The sequence below is a fragment of the Telmatherina bonti genome (assembly GCF_933228915.1).
Source record: "Telmatherina bonti genome assembly, chromosome: 19".
Taxonomy (NCBI): Eukaryota; Metazoa; Chordata; class Actinopteri; order Atheriniformes; family Telmatherinidae; genus Telmatherina; species Telmatherina bonti.
Window position 1 is genome coordinate 14,939,826 of NC_136617.1, and position 26,184 is coordinate 14,966,009.

Below are 26,184 nucleotides of genomic sequence, written 5' to 3' on the forward strand. Positions count from 1 at the left end.
CTTCCGTCCAGCAATTTTAGCAACTTCCGAGGCAACACAAGGAACTACATGGTAGCAACTTTTAGCTTTTAGTGGCAAGTGGGACCATGGAAAGAATAAGTAAGTCTCAGACTAATAGTTTATTAGAAATCTAATTAAATATTGGTTGCAAAAAATATGCTGCAGTTTGCCTGTGTTGATGAGAGGTGTAATTTGTGATGATGTAGCTTGTAGCACTTTGCTGTCTGTCAGTTTTACAGCTTCATGATACAGATTTAAAACAAATGAAGTTCTGTCTTTAGTTTTTTTCTTTTGAGTGCATGAAAACAATCAAACCAACAAAAACGTCGCGGTTGTCCACAATGAACGTATTCAACATCTATCTATCTATCTATCTATCTATCTATCTATCTATCTATCTATCTATCTATTTAAATAGAATAAAGTTTTAACAAATAACACATTTAAAGTTTTAACAAATAACACATTGTATTTGAAAGACTTTTGTATGTGTGGGATTCAAAATCAAATAAAGTTTTAACAAATTACAAATTGTATTTAAAAGAGTTTTGTATCTGTGGGATTCAGTGTTTGTTTTTTTGGTCAGTGTGTTCATTCAGAACTTTTTGTCTCTTCCCTTTCAGACGTGCCCTCTGTGGGCCCCATGGACCTGCCAATGTCCCTGTTGGAGATGGGCTGCTCTGGCAGGTTTGAGCTCATAACACACCCTGTGCCTGGCCAGCCGCTACCTCCACAGAGCACGGTCAGTCAGGAGCAGTGTCACTGCTTGCATTCATATTTTTTAGAGACACAGAGAGAGAAACCCCAGAAGTCTTTATAAGTTGACATATATTGCAAGTGTCACAGTGGTAGTTCATGACAGTCATTTTGGAAAGTACAGAGGAAACTATGGTGTTGCTGTGATTATCTGTCAAATGTCAGATCTCCTATTCTCGACAGTGTTCCTACACAGTTTAAATAGCATGTAATTTGGTTTTAGTTGTTTATCGTGGCTTTTTCTCCTCGTAACATAAGTTATTATGAGGTGAGGAGAGTAAATAACAATGACACATTTTATTTGGGGTGTTTTCCTTTTCTGCTCTCATATTGTGTTTGACAACCTGAATCTGAATCAATCAATCAATCAATCAATCAATCAATCAATCAGTCTGTCTGTCTGTCTGTCTGTCTGTCTGTCTGTCTGTCTGTCTGTCTGTCTGTCTGTCTGTCTGTCTGTCTGTCTGTCTGTCTGTCTGTCTGTCTGTCTGTCTGTCTGTCTGTCTGTCTGTCTGTCTGTCTGTCTGTCTGTCTGTCTGTCTGTCTGTCTGTCTGTCTGTCTGTCTGTCTGTCTGTCTGTCTGTCTGTCTGTCTGTCTGTCTGTCTGTCTGTCTGTCTGTCTGTCTGTCTGTCTGTCTGTCTGTCTGTCTGTCTGTCTGTCTGTCTGTCTGTCTGTCTGTCTGTCTGTCTGTCTGTCTGTCTGTCTGTCTGTCTGTCTGTCTGTCTGTCTGTCTGTCTGTCTGTCTGTCTGTCTGTCTGTCTGTCTGTCTGTCTGTCTGTCTGTCTGTCTGTCTGTCTGTCTGTCTGTCTGTCTGTCTGTCTGTCTGTCTGTCTGTCTGTCTGTCTGTCTGTCTGTCTGTCTGTCTGTCTGTCTGTCTGTCTGTCTGTCTGTCTGTCTGTCTGTCTGTCTGTCTGTCTGTCTGTCTGTCTGTCTGTCTGTCTGTCTGTCTGTCTGTCTGTCTGTCTGTCTGTCTGTCTGTCTGTCTGTCTGTCTGTCTGTCTGTCTGTCTGTCTGTCTGTCTGTCTGTCTGTCTGTCTGTCTGTCTGTCTGTCTGTCTGTCTGTCTGTCTGTCTGTCTGTCTGTCTGTCTGTCTGTCTGTCTGTCTGTCTGTCTGTCTGTCTGTCTGTCTGTCTGTCTGTCTGTCTGTCTGTCTGTCTGTCTGTCTGTCTGTCTGTCTGTCTGTCTGTCTGTCTGTCTGTCTGTCTGTCTGTCTGTCTGTCTGTCTGTCTGTCTGTCTGTCTGTCTGTCTGTCTGTCTGTCTGTCTGTCTGTCTGTCTGTCTGTCTGTCTGTCTGTCTGTCTGTCTGTCTGTCTGTCTGTCTGTCTGTCTGTCTGTCTGTCTGTCTGTCTGTCTGTCTGTCTGTCTGTCTGTCTGTCTGTCTGTCTGTCTGTCTGTCTGTCTGTCTGTCTGTCTGTCTGTCTGTCTGTCTGTCTGTCTGTCTGTCTGTCTGTCTGTCTGTCTGTCTGTCTGTCTGTCTGTCTGTCTGTCTGTCTGTCTGTCTGTCTGTCTGTCTGTCTGTCTGTCTGTCTGTCTGTCTGTCTGTCTGTCTGTCTGTCTGTCTGTCTGTCTGTCTGTCTGTCTGTCTGTCTGTCTGTCTGTCTGTCTGTCTGTCTGTCTGTCTGTCTGTCTGTCTGTCTGTCTGTCTGTCTGTCTGTCTGTCTGTCTGTCTGTCTGTCTGTCTGTCTGTCTGTCTGTCTGTCTGTCTGTCTGTCTGTCTGTCTGTCTGTCTGTCTGTCTGTCTGTCTGTCTGTCTGTCTGTCTGTCTGTCTGTCTGTCTGTCTGTCTGTCTGTCTGTCTGTCTGTCTGTCTGTCTGTCTGTCTGTCTGTCTGTCTGTCTGTCTGTCTGTCTGTCTGTCTGTCTGTCTGTCTGTCTGTCTGTCTGTCTGTCTGTCTGTCTGTCTGTCTGTCTGTCTGTCTGTCTGTCTGTCTGTCTGTCTGTCTGTCTGTCTGTCTGTCTGTCTGTCTGTCTGTCTGTCTGTCTGTCTGTCTGTCTGTCTGTCTGTCTGTCTGTCTGTCTGTCTGTCTGTCTGTCTGTCTGTCTGTCTGTCTGTCTGTCTGTCTGTCTGTCTGTCTGTCTGTCTGTCTGTCTGTCTGTCTGTCTGTCTGTCTGTCTGTCTGTCTGTCTGTCTGTCTGTCTGTCTGTCTGTCTGTCTGTCTGTCTGTCTGTCTGTCTGTCTGTCTGTCTGTCTGTCTGTCTGTCTGTCTGTCTGTCTGTCTGTCTGTCTGTCTGTCTGTCTGTCTGTCTGTCTGTCTGTCTGTCTGTCTGTCTGTCTGTCTGTCTGTCTGTCTGTCTGTCTGTCTGTCTGTCTGTCTGTCTGTCTGTCTGTCTGTCTGTCTGTCTGTCTGTCTGTCTGTCTGTCTGTCTGTCTGTCTGTCTGTCTGTCTGTCTGTCTGTCTGTCTGTCTGTCTGTCTGTCTGTCTGTCTGTCTGTCTGTCTGTCTGTCTGTCTGTCTGTCTGTCTGTCTGTCTGTCTGTCTGTCTGTCTGTCTGTCTGTCTGTCTGTCTGTCTGTCTGTCTGTCTGTCTGTCTGTCTGTCTGTCTGTCTGTCTGTCTGTCTGTCTGTCTGTCTGTCTGTCTGAACAATCTGAATTATCCAATCCAACAATATAAAAGAAACAACATCGTACAGTGCATATGGAGAAGTATTAAATGTATTTTTTTTTTGTTGTAATCCATCTTCAGAATAGTACATAGAACATAGAATTCTATGTACATAGTACATAGAATAGTCTTAGTACAATCAATCACAGTATACTGCAAGTGTGGTCAGAATCCACCAACCATCTTCCACTGATCTCTTGATATTATCCCTCCAACTCAGAGAAACTTGTTTTGGAAAATACCTGCCACATCTTGTGTTTTAGGTGTCATTGCTGTATTACAATCTGTCTTCCTTTTGCAGCCAGAGGTACTTTCACCTGCTGGTTATAAACAAGAACGGAGACTTAAATGCAATTTTGCATTGAATAACTGGCATTATCTAAGGTTATAAAATTTTTTGTGGTATTAGGATCAAATAGCCAACCAAGTGATATTTTTTAACAGCTGTATGGTTTTAGGTGCTGTGAATAAACTGAACATGAACAGATGCTGTGACAATTTGAATATTTAACTTTTTACATCTAGCACATCCAGCTGATGTCAGTCTACTGAAAGAGTGTTGAGTGGCTCAAGACCTACTTTTTTTTAACTTTTAAAAGATTTTTTTTTTTATTGTAGTTGTGTATTTATTTATTGTTTTACTCTATCTATTTGTTTTTATCTTCATTTTTTTTCCACATAAATTTGTGTTTTAGTCAGGCTGGAGAGACTAGTCAAAAAGGGGAGCTCAGTGCTGGGTAGGAGACTGGACTCTCTGGGAACAGTAGTGGAGAGACTCACGCTGAATAAACTGAGAACAATATTGGATAACAGCAAACACCCTCTCCATGGATTCCTGAGGGAGCAAAGGAGCAACCGCAGCAGTCGATTTCTCTTGCCACGCTGCAGAACAGAGCGTTTCAGGAGATCTATCTATCTATCTATCTATCTGTCGATCTATCTATCTATCTATCGATCTATCTATCTATCTATCTATCTATCTATCTATCTATCTATCTATATATATCTTCATTTTATATATATATATATATATATATATATATATATATATATATATATATATATATATATATATCTTCATTTTTTCCCACATAAATTTGTGTTTTAGTCTCTTATTTTATTCTGTCTTATTTTAGGACATTATTTTATGGACTGTTAAACTTTTATCTGTTTCTGCTTTTAGGTTCATTTAGTTCTTTGGTTTTTTGAAGTGGGAAACATGTAGAATTCTGTCCCTCACAGATGTTTTATAAGAGGTTCAGTAATGACAAGAGTTCTGAATATCTGCTCTTATATTTCCTTCCACAGCTTCCCCATGGGCTTCCACCAACCAGCCTGAACCTGGAGACGGAAGTAGAGAAACAGTTTTTACGGGACCCTGCCTGGCTTCCTATTCATGACACAGACTTTGCCTTTCAGAAGTTTCTCAAGTACATATATTTATCTTGTTGTTACAAGTACAAAAATAAATAATGAGCGCAATGAGCAACTTGAACGCATGACATTTCAGGAATGATAAAAGATGAGATTTGTTTTTGTTGTCTTCTCTAGAGTGACCCAGAGGAAGGCGAATGTCAACTCTTTACTTAACTGCTCTCCATCTCCTCTTCACTCTGGACTCTCAGTAGTCAGAGATCCAACCACTGGGATGCTGCTGGACTTTACAGAGGTAATGTGTTGACACTTTACATTTGCAGGAGAGTATCTGCCTTTATATTGGGTGCATTAATCTCATTTAATGAACAAAAAAGCAATGTTATCTTGTTTAAAAAGCTTAATTCACCTGCTTGTTCTGGTTTTCCCACCACCTCTAGGTGTTAGTGGAGAACACCGGCCTGTCAGCCAAAAACTCGCTGTCATTGCAGCGACAACCTGGACCTCCTTCAGAGAGCCTTCGAGGAAGCAACACTAACTATCCATTCCTCCCAGGTTGAGATTCATTCATGAAAAGCATCTGTTGTTATGTAATTTATGAGTCTAGCATTTAGATCATGCATAGATGTAGATGTGTTTTCATCTTTGATAATGTTTCCTGGAAATAAATTTTTTCTGTAGGCGGAATGGAAGAACTCACTCTGGACCAGATTAAGAAAAAGTCAAATCTAGAGGAGGAAATAGACTTTGAGAATGGTGACTTTCTTTTTTTTTTTTTTCTAAATTAAGTAGTGTTGGACAATACTGTTAGAAGTTCTGCTGTTATATATTAATTAATTTTTTTCACTCAGATTTGCTGAAAGTCGCCCCAGGACTTAAAGCCGGGATGGATTTTACTAACAACGGTTAGAGATCATATTGCGCTTTTAAAAAAGAAAATTAATATTTGTACTTTAAAGATAAAATTCACCAGGTGCCATTTCTGTTATTTTTTTACCTGAAGAAGACAAAATAGCAAAGGCAGAGGTCAACCTCATGTCTCTCTTGTCCACACCGGACAACATCACTGATCTTCAGCCTGAGGCTGAGGAGAAGGATGAAGGCAAAGAAAGTGAAGAAGCCCCCAAACTTCCCAGAACAAACAGTCTTGAAGACTTGGGCATCAAGGTATTAAAAGGTTTTTTGTTTTTTTTTTAAAACTGGTGTCTGGTAAATAGTATAAATAAATAATAATAATAATAATAATGATACATTTTATTTGTTGGGTGCCTTTCTAGACACTCAAGATCACCTTACATCACACAATGATAAAATTGCATTAAAACAAGTTGAAAACAATAAGCATTAAAACAGACATTAAAAGACAGTGCAATTATGGGTGAAGTGAGTAGGCTTGTCTAAACAGATGAGTAGATATTATGGTAGATATTAAATGGTAGATATTAGCATGATAATTTTGCGAATTTCATTTTTCTTCTCTGAATTTGTTTTGGCTTGTTATAAAAGTATTATGAAGTCACATATGTTTATAAACACACTTAGTTTATAAAGCACTCCATTAAAATAAACAAAAATAGAATAAAGCGAACATATTCAGTGAGAATGCCTGTTTTTAATCATACTGATACATCTGTTACTGGGAGTCATGACATGTTTAAAGTGTTTCTGTCAGTTTCCTGCAGTGCAGTTTGTCTACTTTTTCATTTTGCAAACTGAAAATAATCCCAACATAAGCTATTTTATGACCTAAATTTTAGCTATGCTGTTGCCTCTGGCTCTGCATTAACTGCTCTGAAATCCCACTCTTTACCTCTGCATTCAGGATGCTGCGTCATCCTCAACTCCCTTAGAGACAGGAAAAGGTGAGAAATCAAAACCAAAAGAAAACTCTGAAGAGAAAAAGAAATGGGCCATTCCTGTGGACACAACGTCACCCTGTGAAGATTTCTATAAACGCATCCCCAACCCAGCATTCAAGGTGGGCGTTTCACTGATTGTCCAATTATCCCAAAATGAATTAATGTCTGTTTTGCAACTGTGCATCTCTAAATGTCCAACTGCACTGTATATGTGATGAATCTCTTAAGCTGTGCAGCTGCTGGTATCTGATCTCTTCTCTGCCTTTTTCCGCTTCAGTGGCCCTTTGAGCTGGATGTTTTCCAGAAACAGGCTGTGCTGAGGCTAGAGGCTCATGACTCCGTATTTGTAGCTGCACACACATCAGCTGGCAAAACAGTGGTGGCTGAGTACGCCATCGCTCTCTCACAGAAACACATGACCAGGTGTGTATTTGTCCGTGCAAATTAATTACTTCCCTGCCTCCCTGTGTGTGTGAAGGTGTACGGGTGTGCAATGAGCTGAAACATGCCACACAAATGATGATGCAGACCGACATGTTTCCTTTTATTTAAAGCTGGAAAGTAAGGATAAAACAGTTTGAATAAAAACAGACGAATTTCAGTAATACATCATACTACTGCAGATAATGAAAAAGTGATCATGTACAGAGTCTCTTTCCAGTTCAGACATCTGATATTACAGCTTTTCATCATGTAGCATTGATTATTTTTTCAGTGACAAAGCAGAACTGAAGATGAGTGCTGCAGCACATAGTATATGCAACAAAGTCATTAACCTTTTTCTTCTCTGTACAAAGACAGAAAGAATTCACTGTCACATTCAGGGACAGCGATTCTTCTGGTTCAGATGTAAAATGTATGTAGTCATTTTAAAAACCTAATTTCAGCTGTGCCAGTTGCCAACTGAGATAACATCACTTACGTAAAATGAGCTACTTTCCATTTGATAGTACACTGAGAGGTGACTGAAACTGGAGCTGAGAACATTATCCCACAACATGCATGTTTCTAATTATGCTTATCTTTAATCAGTGCCACTAGGGGATCGTCTAGGTTTAAGTGTTTTAAAAGGGTGTTTTCTGAGGGGTTGTCATGGAAACAGTATTCAGGTTTAATATTTTGGTTGATGAGCAAAGAGTGTGAACCTAATTAGGAAAATGAACAGTAATCAATCCAAGTGGTGAGCATGTCTGTGTTCTGAAATAATTCCTGCGTTAGTGTAATATGATGGATACTCACCAGTAAGAAGGAAAATCAAGAGTTTGAACAGTCATCATTGCGATTTAGATGATTCAGTAGTCATCATTTGAGGATTGGGACAAAGTAGTGCACTGCTCACATAATTATAGTTATTCTCCTCAGCTTTGCATACTTAAATAGGTCTTTTAATCGTCATTTATTGGCCTTCAAAATGTCCAAATATTTTAATGAATTGTTGAATCTTTTGAAAACCTGAAAAACTTTAAGATTTGTTGCTGAGTGGATATTAAAAGGCTTTTCAGTGTAGTAAGAATTATGATTAAAGAAAGGGCATCAAAACAACAAAAATACGTGGAAACACGGGAGAGTGCTCAGAGAGAGACTTCTTCAGGTCCATTATAACAATGAACAGTACAAGAGGTCATTTTTGCTTTTTGGTGCCTTCATCAGAGTCCCGTTCAGCATCTGTCTTGCATCCTGTCTTTACTCTGAACTCTCTCCAGCCAGTATAAACCAGTCTGATGTTTACTCTAGTTTTGTCTTTTGATCCCTTTCCTTTTCTTTTTCTTTGTTTCCTCCCATAATGTCCTCTTGTGTTTCTTTCCTGATTCAGCCATGGTGTTAGTTTCTAATGACCAGTGTGTTGATATCCAATAGCTGTCATGTGACATGGTGCCATAAAGCAAAACGCAGCTGTCACATGATGCATGGGCTGCAAAAAAGTTGTGAAGTACAGTTTTTCAGCCCAGATCACTGCAGAGCAACAACTCAGGGCAAAAACTAAATTATATTTTGAAGTGTTTTGTTGCTTTTTGTTGAATTGTTGAACTGCAGAGAATGTTACATTATTGTTTTTAATACATTGTCATTGGTGTTTGCTTCAGGGGTTGGCAACAGATCATTCAACTTGAAAAAACTGTTACCAAGCAACATGTTTCAACTAGTTTGGTTTTTCAGTCCATTCGGTTTTTACTAGTAGCCATCTTGGTCGGTGATGTTGTGACATTTTATAAAGCCAACATTTTTCATACAAATATTAGCAATTAACAGTTTAGCTGTATGATTGGCTCCATTTTCCCTGCGACCCTTAGCTGGAACTTGTAATTAGGAAAATGAATGAATGAATGAAGTCAGTTGTGTCTCTCCTGAGTTAAAGATTTGATGATTCACCAGGGTTTCAAAAAGAATGAAGCCATTTATTATAAAAGTAAACGCAGCAGATATGCCTGGTCCGCAGCAGAAGACAGTCATGTTACAAGATAGGATCATTAAAAAGGAATCAACTTTACAATTTTCAACAAATCTGTTAAATGCTGAAAAACAATGTGGAAATGTGACATTTGAACTTGTTTCATCCAGATGTTTTAATACAAGTGAATGAAGATGATTTTGATGGCTATGCAATCATGATCCCAATTATCTCTGATCATTTTGATGATACAACTAATAACTGTTTAATGTTAGGCACATGGTCTATTTTTTTTTTGCTGTTTTAACTTTACCACTGGATGGCACTAAAGTCCAAAGACTTTCATGTTCTAAATACCACTTATTGTCTTGTTTTTGATGATGATTTATTCTTGTTTTCATTAGTTTTTTGTGTGTGTGTGTGTGTGTGTGTGTGTGTGTGTGTGTGTGTGTGTGTGTGTGTGTGTGTGTGTGTGTGTGTGTGTGTGTGTGTGTTTATTTAGTTATATGAAAACTTTGTTTCATAGGAATTTTTTCATTGATATAATTCCTTATGGATTCATTTGATTAAATCCTAGATTTTTGTCTTGCTTTAATTCTCTATAGTCATAACATGTATTGACTGATGGTGTTGTTCTTGTTATTTGATATAGTTTTTTAAACCAAGACACCATGTTTCCATGACTACATGGAGGGATTTCATGCATTGAATCCTCAGAACAATCTCTTTTATTTGCACCAAGTTATTGAGAGGCATCGAGTTAGACTTCTGACACAGTTTGGATATTTCGGTAAAAATAAATAGAAAATTAAAATTCTTTCTTTCTTAAAGTAACTTTTCCAGCAATAGCAGCATATTGTTTAGTATAATTCAGTTGGTTTTGAAAGAGATGTAAGTTACTCATGTAGAGGAGAGTAAAGTTTCAACTTGAAGCCAAAGATATGGCGTGCAGATAAATGTGTAGAGTTTTTGTACTTGATTTCTATCTAAGAGATTTGATGTTGCCACACACTAGTCAGGAATGTAAATAATGGGAAAAACTGAAAGATTTTTATACTTTGACCCTCTCATGTTCTTATAGGACCATCTACACATCTCCTATCAAGGCTTTGTCCAATCAGAAGTTCAGAGACTTCAAAAACACCTTTGGAGATGTTGGACTCCTTACGGGTGACGTCCAGCTCAGTCCTGAATCTTCCTGTCTCATCATGACCACAGAGATCCTCAGGTACTCTGACTGAACTCTAGTTCGCAGCTTTTTCCACCAACGATTTTCTCTTTCTCAGCTGTTTATCGGGAGGAGCCAAATAAACCGAGCCAAGTCAGGGAAAGAAGCTTATGAACTATAAGAAATGAACAACTTCAATTTGGCCCGAACATTTGATTAGTCAGAGTTTTTACAGATTTACAGTAAACTGAGTGGTCTAACTATATTTCTTATTATTCATGTTTACAAAATGTACAGACTACTATCAGGACGAGGAGCCACTTCACCCAGAGTAAAAAAAAATGTCTTAGCAAGATTACCTACCCCAGTTTTAAAGCAAGGGTAGGAGATCCTGGAAAAAAAAAAAAAAAACAGTTCAAGCAAGCTACATTTTGAAAATACACAAGTGAAAGGTCCAAGCCCCTTTCTTCAGACTAAACCCCCCATCTAATATTTTAGAACTGGCCGGTTAAATAGATTGGAGCGTGAAGGGGATTTGAATCCATATAGTAAAAACATCTTGTGCTCTAGTAAGATGTCTAGGTAACTTTGTGCTGGTCTTCTCTCTCAGGTCTATGCTGTATAACGGCTCAGAAGTCATCCGAGACTTGGAGTGGGTGATTTTCGACGAGGTTCACTACATCAACGATGCAGAAGTAAGGGAACATTTTCATACTAAGTCCTCCAGCTATCTGCTTTACGGATCAGATAAATGATCATTATTTTTCCTCTGCTTGTTTCCACCTTGTTTGTTTTCTTCAGAGAGGTGTTGTGTGGGAAGAAGTCTTGATTATGCTTCCTGATCATGTCAGTATCATTCTCCTCAGCGCTACTGTGCCAAATGCTCTGGAATTCAGCGAGTGGATCGGGTAAATTCACCACAATGACAGCAGTCTAGAGCTGTAAAAGTTAGATATATTTTTAGTGATGCAGAGGTAAAGGCTGGAATCTAAGTGGTTTTTGTTCCTCATGCCCAGTCGTATCAAGAAGAGGCATATTTATGTGATCAGCACAACAAAGAGGCCTGTCCCGCTGGAGCATTACCTGTACACTGGAAACAGCACCAAGACTCAGAAAGAGAAGTTTTTACTTTTAGATGCGACAGGAAACTTCCTGACTAAAGGGTACAACTCCTCTGTTTTGTTCTTCTCGTGGCGATTGGTGTTTCGAAGTGTCTTTTATTAAATTAAATGTTGTGTCTTGTCAGATATTATGCAGCTGTTGAGGCTAAAAAGGAACGCACTAGTAAACATGCACAATCGTTTGGCACTAAAAATACGTCGCAAAACACTTCAGCCAGTCAGGTAAGTCCTTGCCATCCCTCACCGCTTTTATGTTTCAGTTTTTCATCATCATTCTTATGTCTCTTAATTCCTCCTTAAATTTCTCCTGTAGGACCGATCCGTGTGGCTCACCTTGCTGCACTTCCTGTCCCAGCAGCAGCAAACCCCAGTGGTTGCATTCACCTTCTCTCGGACACGGTGCGACGAGAACGCCCGCTCGCTGGGCTCCATGGACCTTACCACCTCCATAGAGAAGGCAGAGATCCACTCTTTCTTCCAGAAGAGCCTCAGTCGCCTGCGAGGAGGAGACCGGCAGCTTCCTCAGGTAAACAGACTTTCATCCACAGGAATACAATTTTTCAGGTTCGCCAAGCTTTAGATTTGTTTCAGATACGTGTTTTTGAAAAACAGAAGAGGTTTCACATTTTAGTTGAGTCAGCCAGCCAAGAATCTAAACATCTCGCTGAGTTCCCGTTAGTTTATTGACCGTTCTTGTGCATTTTCGCAGTTTAAACAATAATCGACTCTGACCTGTTCCTACAGATCTTGCTCATGAGGGACCTGCTGAAGAGAGGCATTGCAGTCCATCATAGCGGGATCCTGCCAATCTTGAAGGAAGTCATTGAAATGCTTTTTTCACGAGGTCTCGTAAAGGTAAGACGGAGCAGAGAGTCAGGCTAAAATCTACCTTACGGTTTGTGGTTTTTTTTAAAGAGCCAAACTCCATCAGTTACTACATAAATCTGTGCTATAACGACGGTGTTGTAAACGCCCCTTTTCAAATGTTTTCATCTCCCAGGTGCTGTTTGCCACCGAGACGTTTGCGATGGGAGTAAACATGCCCGCCAGGACTGTTGTTTTCGACAGCATCAGGAAGCACGACGGGACTGGCTTTAGAAATCTGCTGCCAGGTTCATTGCTCTCGTCTCTCCTGTCTTTCATCACCTATAAAAACAGCAGTTTTTGACGTATGTTTATGTTGCAACACATACTTGTAGGTGAGTACATTCAGATGGCGGGCCGAGCGGGAAGGAGAGGTCTGGATGCCACAGGCACCGTGATCATACTGTGTAAGGCCGGCGTGCACAACATGGCAGATCTGCATGTCATGATGCTGGTGAGACCCTTCACATTTTGAAACTCGCCAGAGAGATTTGACTTCAGTTCATGTGCTGCATCATTAAGTTTCCTGATAGTTCTAGTTCGTAAAGCAGATTTCTGCTCAGCTTGTTTATTCTGTCGGCGATTAAAGGTGATGCATGCTGAGTTATTCATTTAACATTCAATTACACAGATGAGTGGGTTATTTTCACTCAGGCTTCCTCTGCGCCTTCTTGGAAAGGACTGTTCTGATTTCTGTGTGCTGTCCAACTCAAATTAGGTTTATTCACTCCCGAATGTTTCTAGCAAAATGTAAGAAAGCCAGAGCCTCCTCTTCTTCAGATGGTTTGAAATTACTTCTTGTAGCATTTCACAGTGTTCCTGAAGTATTGCAAATCAGATGTTGTACCGAGTAATAAAATTTACCTCATAATAACCAGACAGTAATGAATCCTGTCTTATTAACAAACCCAAAGATTTGTTTCCTCAGCTCCAGAGTAAATCACACAATTTAAAGCTAACACACAAATTTGCGTTTTCATTTGTAGATTACACAGGGTGATAGATATTTAACAGATGATTGCTGGGAGCTAGAGAGAAACATATCTACTATCGTGGCTGTTCTGGTAAACAAATTTTTAATGGGCACAAAGTAAACATTAAATTGACAAATTTTTACACCAAATCTCACATATTTATATAAAGAACTTAGTTAAAAAGGGTTTCTATGGCAGAAGAATAAGAGATGCTTGATGATTCAGAATGGATTGAAAGCTGTTTTTAGAAAATATCCTGACTGTCCAGTTTGTCTTTGTCAGGGTAAGCCTACCGTCCTCCAGTCCCAGTTCAGACTGACCTACACTATGATTCTCAACCTGCTGCGAGTAGAAGCTCTGCGAGTGACTGACATGATGAGAAGGAGCTTCTCTGAAAGCCATAGAGACACTCAGGTACCTTTGCAGAGCAAGGCCAGATGATGCTCATTATTACCTGGTAAACTTCATGTTAAGCGACAGCTGACAGATACCACCCCCTCCTCTTCCTCCCTCGTCAGGCACACGAAAAGAGGATCAGTCAGCTGAAGCAGTCGTTGTCCTCTCTCCCTCCTCTGGACACCGAGGGCCAGCTGTCAGACTTGATGCCTTACTACCACACTGTGACGGAGCTGCGAACCACCACAGAAGCCCTCCAGGTTAACACACTCACCCACATACATGATCAAAGTCAAATCGATCAGCTTGTTCATTTGCTTCATTTCTCCTCTGTCCTCCTAATGTCAGCAAGCCATCCTGGAATCTGTGAACGGACTGAAAGCGCTTTCTGTAGGTCGAGTTGTGGTGGTTAACAACAAGCAGCATCTCAACGCATTAGGAGTTATCCTGCAGGCAAGTGTTTCATATCAACTCATTCTGTAAACTTGTTGGGTCTAAATGATTAATAGGAACTTAAATATTGGGAATAAATGTAATGATTGGCATATGTGTTGAAAAGGGCTCTTCTCAATGTTTAACAGGTGTCCAATGATGCTGTGAATCGTACTTTTACGGCTCTCATTATCTGTGAGAAGGGCAATGAGGAAGGGGAGGGAAAAGGCAACGACTACACAGCTTTTCCACACCTCTGCAACACCGCCCTGTTCATACCCGACGGTAGGTGATGGCTGTGAGTGCATCGACACAAGCCGATGTAACTAACATAATCTGCAATTCTGCTTCACTGTCACGAAGATACACTCATAACTTTCACAATGACAATGACTTCAGGCTCCAGATGAATTTTTACTGTCATCCTTTGGCTTTTGTCAGGCCCGTGCAGCCACACAGTGCAGAAGCTGAAGCTTCAGGACATCTCGGGCATCACAGTGAAAACCCTCAAAGTGATTCCCGAAAGAATCATCGATAACTACAACAAGAGACAACAACCCCGATTCAAGTGAGTGAAGGTTATGATACAATTTTTGATACCATGGATGGTAAAATGGCAAATGAGGAGGCATTAAATGTTTTCTCAAACAGGCTTTCGGTCTAACTCCTTACTACCAGAAGTTTACTAAAAATAGGAGCACAAGCACAAAACGTGGAAGCATCAATTAAACAGACATCAGGACATCATTGCTAGAGAAGTATGGAGATGTTTAGAGGGAGCTGCTCTTTGTAGATGTAGAAAAAGATGCTGAGAGAATAGCTGTGTGTATCGTATGAGGAAAGCCTGGAGTGGGAGAGAAGTAAGTCAGAGTGATGCAAAACATGTATGAGGGCTGTAAGACGGTGGTTTGGCGTGAGAGAGGAGTTCAAAGTGGAGGTGGAACTACATCGGGTGATTCTCAATTCTCACCCTTCCACTTAGCCCTATCCCTCCATATTGCGCAATTATGCGGGGGGAAGGGGTATCCCAATTCTCCCTTGGACAAAGGCTAAGGGGGAAGGGTGAGGGCTACACTCCCCTAAAGTGAAGATTTTCCAGGACCACACTTCATTGAAGAAGGGGTAGAAGCGTACGGCTGCCAATTATTAGTTTCTGTACAGCGCGTTCACCGGCAACGTGTGTACCGATGCTGAAAAAGAGGTTTACAAATGTAAGTATTTTCAGCATTAAAAAACGATTTAATAACAAGACTGAAATTACGGCGTTTTATTTTACGATCGTATGTTCTGCTCTGTGAAAGTTTGCTACAGTTAGCACAAGAGGCTAGCATTTGCTGAACTGCTGGTTTGATATATGAATGCATAAAACCACTCTCGCTGTTTTCTTTCAGCGAGAGTGGTTTTATGTTGTAGCATTTCCTTTACTTTTGTGCACAGTCCTAAATTGTGTCATATGTTTTAACCAGGGACGCCAGAACACACGAGGGCACTTATCAGCTACAGAGCAGAAAAAGAGGACTTTATCGTTTACATTCCTGTTCTTGTACTAATTTCTGTTAAAAAGCTTCTATTAAGTTATAATTACATAAAGAAGTTACACGTTCAATTTCCATGTTGTGAATACAATGTCTGCAAAAAAACGTTCAAGGGACAGTAGCTCCCGTTTATGCAGTTCACACAGCATTAAAATTTTTATACAATTACAGTCTGTATTTATATCTACATTTAAAAAAAAAATTAAGCTATGCATATATATGCATGTATATCATAGACAACTTGTATCTGATCTTTGTAATGGAATGCATTGGACTAATGAAAACAAACAAAAAATTTCTACTTTTGATACAGAACATTCATAAAAGAGGTGGGGTTGGAAGGAAAGGTGACTGGCCAACAAGCAGACAAAAAAATGGGAGATATACCGATTGCCCAAACAGAAAGTAGTACAGATGACGACAACGGTATCTTGGAAAACAATCACTCGTCGCCTCTGTTTGCGTAGCAGCTAAAGTGCCGCAGCTTGATGACGTCGTCACGGTGTAGTGGTGCCCCATTTCTTAGGGGAACATTTTCACCACTTGACAATTACCCCTCCACTGGGGGGCTGAGTTATAGGGCTAGGGCTAGGGGAAGGGGTAAAAGATAGAATTGAGACTTAACCATCAAGGATCAGCTTAGAGTCCTTTTTGCTTGTTATGGTAATAGACAGGCTACTATCCATATAGGAAGGTGTGTGCAGATGACATGATCATCTGTAGTGAGAACAGTGAACGGGTGGAGGGAGAGGGGTCTAGGAGAAGAGAAAGTAGACGTGCGACCTGAAAAGGAGAGCGATGACGATTAGCCACAACAAAACGGAGAACATTTCCCTCTACAGGAACTTTTTTCATCTACCTGGGCTTTCAAAAAATATTCAGTATATTTCTCAGAATAAGGAACTTTTCCTTAAGCCCCATAGTTTCCCTGAAAAAGCTCCTCGTAGAGAGACGGGATTCAGTAGATTCCATGGTATTCTGTGTGCTAAAGAACAGTAAACATATTTACTGTACTTCACAACAATCTTAATTCCATGTTTTAATCATATGAAAAACAGTTCAAACAAATGAATAGAAAACAGGTTCCAGGTTCTTTTAAGCATATTTACTGAGGATGACATTCGGCATGGGCTGCACGGTGCCATAGTGGTTAGCACTGTGACCTCACAGCAAGAAGGTTGCTTGTTCAATCCTCAGCTGGTGGGGGAGTTCAATTCAATTCAACATATTTATATAGCGTCAAATCACGGCAATGCCATCTCAAGACGCTTTACAGACAGAGGGGAAAACATAATGAAAGCCAATTCATAACAGCCTATATAAGGAAACCAACAGACTGAGTTGGGTCCAACTCAATCTCCCATCCTGAGCAAGCACACTGGCGACAGTGGGAAGGAAAAAACTCCCTTTTAACAGGAAGGAAACCTCCAGCAGAACCCGGCTCAGGACAGGCAGCCATCTGCCTCTGCTGTGTGGGGGGAAGAGGACAGAAAGACAACAGGAACTGCTACTCCCGGCCAAGGAGACCTGCTGAGACAGGAGACATACATGTTAATGATGCAACACTGTTATTGGGGGAGGGATAAAAGAGAGAGATAAAGAGAAAAAGCAAGAAGCTCAGTGTATCAGGAAATGTCCCTCAGCAGTCTAAACCTATAGCAGCATAACTAAGGGATGCTAACCATCCCTAGCTATAGGACTTATCAAAAAGATAAGTCTTCAGTCTAGTCTTAAAGGTGGGGAGGGTGTCTGCTTCCCTAACACTAACTGGGAGCTTATTCCATAAGAGAGGGGCCTGATAACCAAAGGCTCTGCCTCCTGCTCGGCTCTTTGAGACTCTAAGAACCACAAGTAAGCCTCCAGTCTGCGAACGAAGTACTCTGCTTGGTATATAAGGAACTATGAGGAGTTAAACAGTGGCCTTTCTTTGTGGAGTTTGCATGTTCTCCCTGTGTATGCGTGGGTTCTCTCCAGGTACTCTGGCTTCCTCCCACTGTCCAAAGACATGCATGTTAAGTTACTTGGTTACTCTAAGTCGCCCTTAGAAGTGAGTGTGTGCGTGAATGGTTGTTTGTCTTTGTGTTGGCCCTGTGATGGACTGACAAGCTGTTCAGGGTGTACCCCGCCTCTCGTTCAAAGACTGCTAGGATAAGCTCCAGCTTCCCCACAACCCTTAATCAGACAAATCGGTTCCGATAATGAATGAATGAATGAATGACATTCAGCACGACTTTGAGTCAGCAACTCAAAACAAGTATGTGTATGGAAGAAAAGCAGCTAAGCTGACAAAGCTGAATGTAGGGCATACAGAAGCACATTCAGGAAAAGTAAAAAAAAAAAATAAAAAAAAAAACCAGACAGACACAGGTGCTCCCTATGATTGTCTGGTTTTTTTTGTTTTTGTTTTTTTTTTTAAGCCTTAGGATGTTTACTGCTTCTTTACAGGTGTGGCAGCTGGCTGTTCGGTTTTGCCATTTGTATTTGTTTGCATTTGCTGTGGTTTGTTTCCTACCATTTGTCTAGTTTTCCATTTTTTGGGGGGAAATATCAGTGGAAAATTTATATTTATAGTGAACATGAGGTACCAAAGTAGAACAGTGAGATTAAAGGGAGTATAGATGAAGAAGGTGGAGGATTTTAAATACTTGGGGTAAGAATCAAAGCAACAAGGAGTGTGGAAAAGAGGTTAAGAGACTTCTACACGCAGGTTGGAACAGGTTTAAAAGTGTCGTGTGGTAAAAGAGGGAAGGACAGGAGGCAGAATGCAAGGTTCTCTTTGGGAGTGACAAGGATGGATAGCATCAGGAATAAGTGCATCGGAGGGACAGCACATATTAGATGTTCTGGAGATGCAGTCACAGAGGCCAAACTATGATAGCTTGGGCGTGTACAGAGGAGTAATGTATTAGGAAAAGCTTGCTGAGGTTTGAGCAACCAAGCAAGAATAGGTCCAGCGTAGACGTAGTGCAATAGGACGTGAATTTAAGTGGTGTAAGAGAAGAGGATGTAGAGGAGAGGGTTGGATGGAGGCAAAGGATTCACTGTGGGACAGCTGGAAAGGACCTAAAGAGTAATGGATTTTTTTTATTTATTTTTTTTATCATGACTACATTACAGATAAATAATTTGTTCATAAATAGAAAAGTTACAGAAACTACTGTTAGATTTAGAGGGGAATATAAAGATTAAAGTTTTTTTTATTTAAGAAACCGAAGTCAAATAAATAATTTTTTTTTTTTTTTTTTTTAAATACAAATTCCTTTCTTTGAAATAAAACTCCACTTTGGCATCCCTGTAGCTTACACTGTGTTCATTACCAGAACATTTATCAGTAAAGATGTTACGATGTGATAAATATTAATGTGTTGAAATGCATGTTAACTACTTATTTTGATTGACATATTTGTGTCACTGCCACTGAGCAGCACATGTGTCATTTTAAGAGTCATGTTTATTTAAGATCAGTTTAAGCAAAGGAGACCCATAAATTTAGTGAATTTTACCCCTGGATTTGCTGATTATTTACTAATAAATTAGTCTCTTTATGGATTAGTTCATTTCTGCCGCACAAGCTTGCTGCAGTTTATCTTTGGGTCTGTGTTTAAACTTTATGGTTTGAGCTGCAAACTAGTTATCATCCCTCCAAATGTTTAGCCACAGAGGTAGTACAGGAAGGTTCATCTTATAATCGGTGTGACTGTCTTATGTCTGATGGAGTGGATCTTTGTGCGGCATTTCCACATATTATCTACATTAATTCAGGATTCACGTCACAGGTCTGAATGCTTAGTTCTGTCAACAATAGTATAGACCATAGTTTAAAGAAGGGAGGGAATAATGTCATTTACTGACCCAAAAAAGGTACATTACAGCCCACGCACAGCCCCACATCAGAGTTATTAAGATTACTGTAGACATACATTCTTCATTTAGTCTCTTATATTTTTAGATTTTGTATTTTTTTCTCTTATTTTTTCTTTTTCTTAACACTCATTATTTTACTGTACAATGATACTGCAACACAGCATTTTCCTGTAAAGGCTAAAAAAGTATTTTTTAACCTGACTTAATCTTAAAAATGAGAAGAACTTGCTAAAAGGTGGCTGCAGTCTGAAGCTTTTAGGACATTACAAACTATGTTCATTTAGTTTTACGAAGCGACATCAGCAGTTCGGTGTCATGAGCTCAACCTAAGTAAGGCTATTAGTGATGGAAGAAGCTGTGGGTAGTTGTGGGAGACAAAGACGGTTCTGTTGGTACTGATATATATTCAATTCAGTGCTTTGTTTTCCTTTTTTTCCCTCCAGACATTTTTATATTTAGAAATCTTTGAATTTGGCACTTGGTATTTCTTTTCAACTTCTGTGTACTAACCATCGTGTTGACAGGCTGATTAAATCCTGACATGAACCTGAGAAGTTAAACGTTTGCATACCATTGTGTTAATGGTTCCCTCTTTTTTGTTGTTGTTGTTCATGAGCATCTTGCTTTTGATTTAACTCATCCTAATCTAAAATCCCACAAATGGTTTCATGTTGTTTCACTGACTCACAGGTGATGGAAGTAACGCAGATGAAACATAATATATTTAAAAAGGCAGTGCAGACTGCTGATTTATTCATATGAAACTTTAAATACTATTAGGTCTTTTGAATGATGCATAAGTTTTACAGCAAGAAACAGAGATAGAAGTGGAGGGGCATGATTGCAAAGTTCCAAGCAGCTAGCTAGTTTTTTTCATGTTAACTACAGAAAATAAATCATAAAACTTAAAATGACTGCTTTTGCGTTAGGGCAAAACTCATCATGTTTGACATCATCACCGTTTTTTATTCTTTATTCCTTTTTGCCCTGTAGACATGACCCTCCTGGCCAAGCCATTTCCACGGCAACACAGGAGCTCTTGCGGTTAGCCGAGGCCAACCCCGATGGCATAGCCACTCTCGACCCAGTGAACGACCTCCAGCTGAAGAGCGTGGACGTGGTTGAGAACACCATGAGGCTCCGTGTGCTACAAGACAGCCTGAGGAGTTTCAACTGCATCCACTCTCCTACTTTTGCAGAGCAGGTGTGTGCGTATATGTGTGCATGTGTTAATCATCGGCTCAGCCCTCGAAGGCAGTGCTCCTCATCAGTTATTTATACCTGCCTGAGATGTGCTGCAAATACGAATGATGAGACAAGTGTTTCAGTTTCAGTGGTTGTTAATAAAGACATCAAATTCCTTTTGCTCTGCAGCTGAATATTTATGCAGCTAATTACCATCACGGCTTACATAAGACAGCCGTTTTTCAATTAGCCGACCCATCCCATCCCCCCATTCGATGCAGTGTCTTATATTTCTCCTTCATTTCAGCTCCGGTGTTCTCTGATCCCTCCATCATTTGTCTTTTTAGTTTTACCACATCATCAAATCCACCACAAGTTGTCTGTTTTGTGGTGTCTAAATTTTTTTTTTTTTTTTCTGGCAGCGTCATGAAGGAGACGAGATGCAAGCGTCGGAGCTAACTGTTTCTATAATTATCCATATATGCTCAGAGCTGCAGCTCATCGCTGTCTCACAGGAACAGCATGTCATTTGAACCAGCACACACACACACACTTACTTACATACACTGGCTTCCTTCATTATTCTGTATAACAGGAAGCGGTTACTTGCAGTCTCCTCTTATTGTGGTATATTCACACTCCATCATGTCTTTATTGACTTGGGAGTTTTAGAAATTGGTGTTAATGCAGTGTGTTTTACGATGCAAGCTGTCTCTGAATGGCAGTTAGCCCTGGTGGGTTTATATGTAGTATTAATCAAATGCTGTAAACAAGAGTACAAAAAGCAAAGTGATTCTTTCCAGTATATTGCAGCCTTTTTTTTTTTTTTTAGTTTCCAAATCAGGTCAAGTGCTGCAGCGATGCTGTTTTATACTCAAGTTTGTGTTTCTGTGTGTGTGTCTCAGTTTGCTCGGGTTAAGGAGAGGATGAGTGTGCAGGAGGAGCTGGACCGGCTGATGTTCCTGGTGTCCGATCAGTCTCTGACTCTGCTGCCTGAATACCACCAGAGGATAGAGGTTTGAATCCGTGTCCAGGCCTGTCAAAATTTGGTGCTTTTTATCTGGCTAGTTTATTGATTAAAATACTTTTATTTAATTTATTAATTCATTCATTTATTCTTTCATTTATTTATTTTAAAAAGGATTAAAATAGAATAATCCCTAAATTCAACCATTGTCACACTCATTTTATTTTTCAAACATAATAAAAGAAAACTGCTGAAAAAATAGAACAAAATGAGTGATTTAAAATGAGTAAATTACACTTAATGACAACAAAAACACACAGGAAACAAAATGAAAACCAAAGATCAACCATTTTATTTTCTTCAAATAATTCTGGTGTGACAAAAAGGAGTAGGCAGAACTAAGAACTGACATGTCTTAAGCATTGGGCCAAATGCTTTTTCTTTCAATAATCTTTTTGAATCTATAAGTTATCTGCTTTTGTTTTCAATTTGTTTATTCATTTTGCCAGAGATTTACTAAATTTACCATGTCAGAATTAAATGGATATTTTTTTCTAATCAGCTTTTAAAAAATTTCCTACATTCCCATGACTAAGGTAAAAGCGCACCATAAGTTACAAGAAACAATTCTTCCATCTTTCTTCTAATCCAAAGTGGCTTGTCTGCTGAATGCAGTTAAAGTGTCAAAACACACCACAAAAAAAGTCCAAATTGATTAATGTTCAAAGTGTATTTCTGTTCCAGCAGCAAATTCATAGTCAGACATGTCTATTAGTGGCAGCAATTGTAGTTATAAAATATTTCTTAATTCATCTATGAATAAATCCGTCAATAGAAACAGGCATGGAGATCGTTTTAATGTGTGGATCAAGTTAAATACTTGGTTTGATGTTGGTGCACCTCTAAAGCTACATGACAACAGGCGCTGAGGGAAATCTATCTCGTATTAAGATATTTTCAATACACGTTGTTTATAGCGCTGTTTTGTTGTTTTTTTTTAAAAAAAGAAAACAGCATGGCCCCTTTAAGAATGTTTGCGCTAGAGTGCGGAGAGACTCATCATGGTAGCTGCATCTGGAGCAGAAGAAGCTTTGAGAAACTTAGCGGTGAATGTTTTGCTACAAACTTTAGCATGAAACACCATACAACTCCTTTAGTTCCAGCAGAGTCCTATGTCTGCTTCACTGCTAGTAGCTAGCTGCTGCTGGTTGAAGTGAAGAGATTTTACCCCAGAGCTAGCTGCAACTTCTGCTCCTCTCAGCATCTGAAAGTGGTTTGGAGGTCAAAGTTCAACAGCTGTTAGTGTCAGAGTTTTCATATAGTGGAGGCAACAGAGCAGAGCAGCATGGTTACCAACAAATCAAAGAAATGTTGCACTGCAGGACCAAAAATACCAGACAGTTTTAACTGGTTAACTGGTTTTGTTGGAGCTGAAGGCTCTTGTAGGCGATTAATTCACCTGGTAAAGCTGCTGCTCCTTAAACGCAGCCAGGTCTGAGGTTCAATTCTGACATCTTCCTGACTTACTTTCTCATCTACTGCTGAACATTAAAAGACACCAAAGCCCACAAAATTTTAAAAACATAACAACACACACACAGTATACAAATAACACGTTTTACAGTTTCTATTTGAATATAATGACATGTATTATTATCGAATGTATAAATAATAAATACAAAGAAAACAGGTTTTAGCTATGAAGTATTCATTCTGGCTCGCCATTCAGTTATTTAGAAATATTTTGGCCACAGGCTAAATCTAGATTTGTGGCTCTAAAAGAAGTGATAAATGGTTAAGATCATTTGGATTCATTCTGTTCAAACATGGTTAAAATCTAATCCCAATGCTCTAAGAACTTAAACAATAAAAAACTCATTCACAAGCCACAAAACCCTGATAGATTATGCCCCACATAATCAGTGTCCGAATATGGAATATGTCGAGACTTCATCATGTTTTTGTGATGAAGTTTTAATCTTCTTTTCCTCCAACAGTCTGTTTTACAGAGGAATTATTTTGCATATTTTTTGACTTCAGCATCATGAACGATCTGCTGGTCTGATCTTTAACAAAAGTGTTTGTGGTCTCCATCAGGTCCTTCAGTCTCTCCAGTACGTGGACGGCAGCGGGGCGGTGCAGCTGAAAGGCCGAGTAGCTTCTCAGATCAGCAGCCACGAGCTGCTGCTGACCGAGCTGCTGTTTGAGAACGCCCTGAGCCTGCTGGCACCCGAGGAGAGCGCCGCCCTGCTGTCCTGCTTGGTCTTCACTCAGAACACTCAGGTGGAGCCGCACATTACCAACACGCTCAAGGAGGTGAGGGTGAAGAGTGTTTTCTGTTTCTTACATGCATAGTAGATAGTAAAAGTGACATGTTGCACAAACTCTGTGGCGATTCAGGGAGAAACAAAGGCGGATTTGATGCACTATCATCCTGGAAAGGACAACAAGGGCACACTACCCCACTCACCCGCTCCCTTATTAAATCACTTGTCTGGTCTTTTTCTGCCAAATATGCCTGTACTGCACCAGTGCGTGTTGGGAACCGCTCTGACATGGAAGAGCTTTACAAGGGCTTAAATTAATGATGACCTAAGTAGCAATTTCGACCTTCTGTCCTAGAAGAACAGAAACAGATTTCCTCAACATAAGTAACACCACCATCCTGTTAACACCCAGGGGGATAGTCACTTGTACAACTCAGATGCACGTATCCGACAGGTTATGCAGTCTGCACAACCATCTTCCTCTTTCGATGTGTCCGTTTTTCTTTCAGGGCATCGATCGAGTGCTGTCAGTAGCTAAGCGAATCGGGGAGCTGCAGCAGGATTGTGGGATACCGCAGACAGCCGAGGAGTTTGTAGGCCAGTTCAAGTTTGGCCTGACTGAGGTGGTGTACTGCTGGGCCAGAGGCATGGTGAGAATTCACACACCGTGTGACTTATCTGATAGAGCTCTGGAAGAGCCACTTTCATAGGAAAAACAGGCAAGGTTTTAAAAAGACCACCTCACTAGATTTTAGGGTTGTTTATGCATTCAGATTGCATCCCAGCACAATGGAATCAAAATAAAATGAAACATGCCAGTATGTGTTTATTAATGGTTCAGATAACAACCAGACCAACCTGTAGCACACAACAGTGACGCTCAATGATGCTACACTTGACGCTAAACTTTGCAGTCATCTTTGCTTACAAATATGTTATTGTGATTTTAGCTGAGAGTCATCATATCTCACTTAAAACATACAGACTTTGAAGACACTTTTCAGTGAGTGATGTTCATCAGGAAACTGCACTGATCTGAGCAAGATGGTGATGATGCTGCCATGTTTCTGACTCTCAGCATTTACTGATGGAGTGTGTTTTGGACATGTTATAAAACATTATTTGAAAGATTTAATCTGAGGGATCGTCTGGTGAGTTAGATTTATAATTTCAGATGTTTCATTAATTTTATTCTTTTAACCTCCAAGATCTTACATATTATTTTTCAATGTCTTCTTTCAGCTCTGTTTTTCTGATAGAAAGGTTCATTATTCTTACATATAAATCTCAAGACTAAAAGTTTGCAATTGATCAAGATAGGGATTTCAAATTAATACACACTGTAAGTGAATATATTTATATATTAAATGTCTTTTCTGCATGAAGGACTGCTCTTACAGTGTGTAGGTTTAGGCACAGTAGTTCTGGCTTATCTGATCATAATCTACTTTGTATTCTTTAGACCAGGGGTCACCAATTCCGGTCCTGAAGGGCTACCATCCTGCAGGTTTTATTGTTTTCCTGGTACAACACACCTGACCCAAACCAATGGCTCATTAACAGGCAGGTGCAGAAGATGGCAACAAGTTCTTGGAGAACCTTTTCACTTGGATCAAATGTGTTGTACAAGGGAAACACTAAAACCTGCAGGATGGTAGCCCTCGAGGACTGGAGTTGGTGACCCCTGCTTTAGACCCTAAAGAAAGCCTGATTGAACTGAGCAGTTTGTATCTGCTGTGCACGGTGTGTAATATGCATGTGACTTTATAGCTTTTTCTGTTAATTAAAGGCAACATTATGAAACACTAATGCCATTTTTAATTTTTTATTTGTAACCTGAACAATCGTTTAATTTGTTCTCTTTTGCTCCATTTGGACCAGTTTACAGTGTGATGCACTAAAATTTGATTAACCAACACACCATGACCACTGAAGGCAAAGCGTTGATAATCCACAGTTCTCTTAATCATATTCAGTATTGTCTTCTAGGTTTTACTTCACAAGTTCTGTTAATTGACAATTCCATCTTGATGCGTACTTAAACCGTGTCATCTCCTGTCGTCTTGTCCCAGCCTTTTGCTGACATCGCCCTGCTGACAGACGTCCAGGAGGGCACGGTGGTCCGCTGCATCCAGCGCCTGGACGAGGTGCTGAAGGAGGTGCGACAGGCCGCGCGCATAGTGGGAGACTCCGTCCTGGGGAGCAAAATGGAAAAGGCCTCCTTGGCCATCCGCAGGGACATTGTCTTCACCGCCTCCCTCTACACCCACTGAGGCATGGATACAGGGATGAGGATGAGGATGCTGAGGAGTGTGGGAGCATACAGTGGCGCTTGCAGTTATGTGTGTTTGCGAGCGAAAGAGGTGAGAAAGATGGAGGTGTTGTATATGGAGGAGGTGTTGAATGTGCCTATACATGTTGATGTTTACAT

General features: G+C 40.2%; 1 protein-coding gene across 1 annotated transcript; it reads left to right on the forward strand.

The window, feature by feature from the left end:
* The first annotated feature begins 34 nt into the window (after positions 1–34).
* Positions 35–26,149, forward strand: skic2 (SKI2 subunit of superkiller complex). Its single transcript, XM_079259186.1, has 29 exons — positions 35–99; positions 624–742; positions 4,667–4,788; positions 4,910–5,027; positions 5,173–5,287; positions 5,414–5,488; positions 5,584–5,637; positions 5,736–5,899; positions 6,555–6,710; positions 6,869–7,014; positions 10,062–10,208; positions 10,759–10,843; positions 10,950–11,056; positions 11,165–11,311; positions 11,395–11,491; positions 11,583–11,795; positions 12,014–12,124; positions 12,270–12,381; positions 12,469–12,587; positions 13,390–13,521; positions 13,626–13,763; positions 13,852–13,956; positions 14,085–14,220; positions 14,377–14,503; positions 20,328–20,538; positions 21,425–21,535; positions 23,584–23,802; positions 24,263–24,403; positions 25,826–26,149. Exons 1-29 carry the CDS (start codon positions 87–89, stop codon positions 26,024–26,026), a joined length of 3,741 nt encoding a protein of 1,246 aa, XP_079115312.1. The 5' UTR covers positions 35–86; the 3' UTR covers positions 26,027–26,149.
* Positions 26,150–26,184: the final 35 nt, after the last annotated feature.

Excerpts from the sequence above, each read along its gene's own strand:
- skic2 (XM_079259186.1), top strand. Across the intron at positions 13,957-14,084 it reads CATTAGGAGTTATCCTGCAG|GTGTCCAATGATGCTGTGAA; the intron begins GCAAGTGTTTCA and ends AATGTTTAACAG. Across the intron at positions 24,404-25,825 it reads ACTGCTGGGCCAGAGGCATG|CCTTTTGCTGACATCGCCCT; the intron begins GTGAGAATTCAC and ends GTCTTGTCCCAG.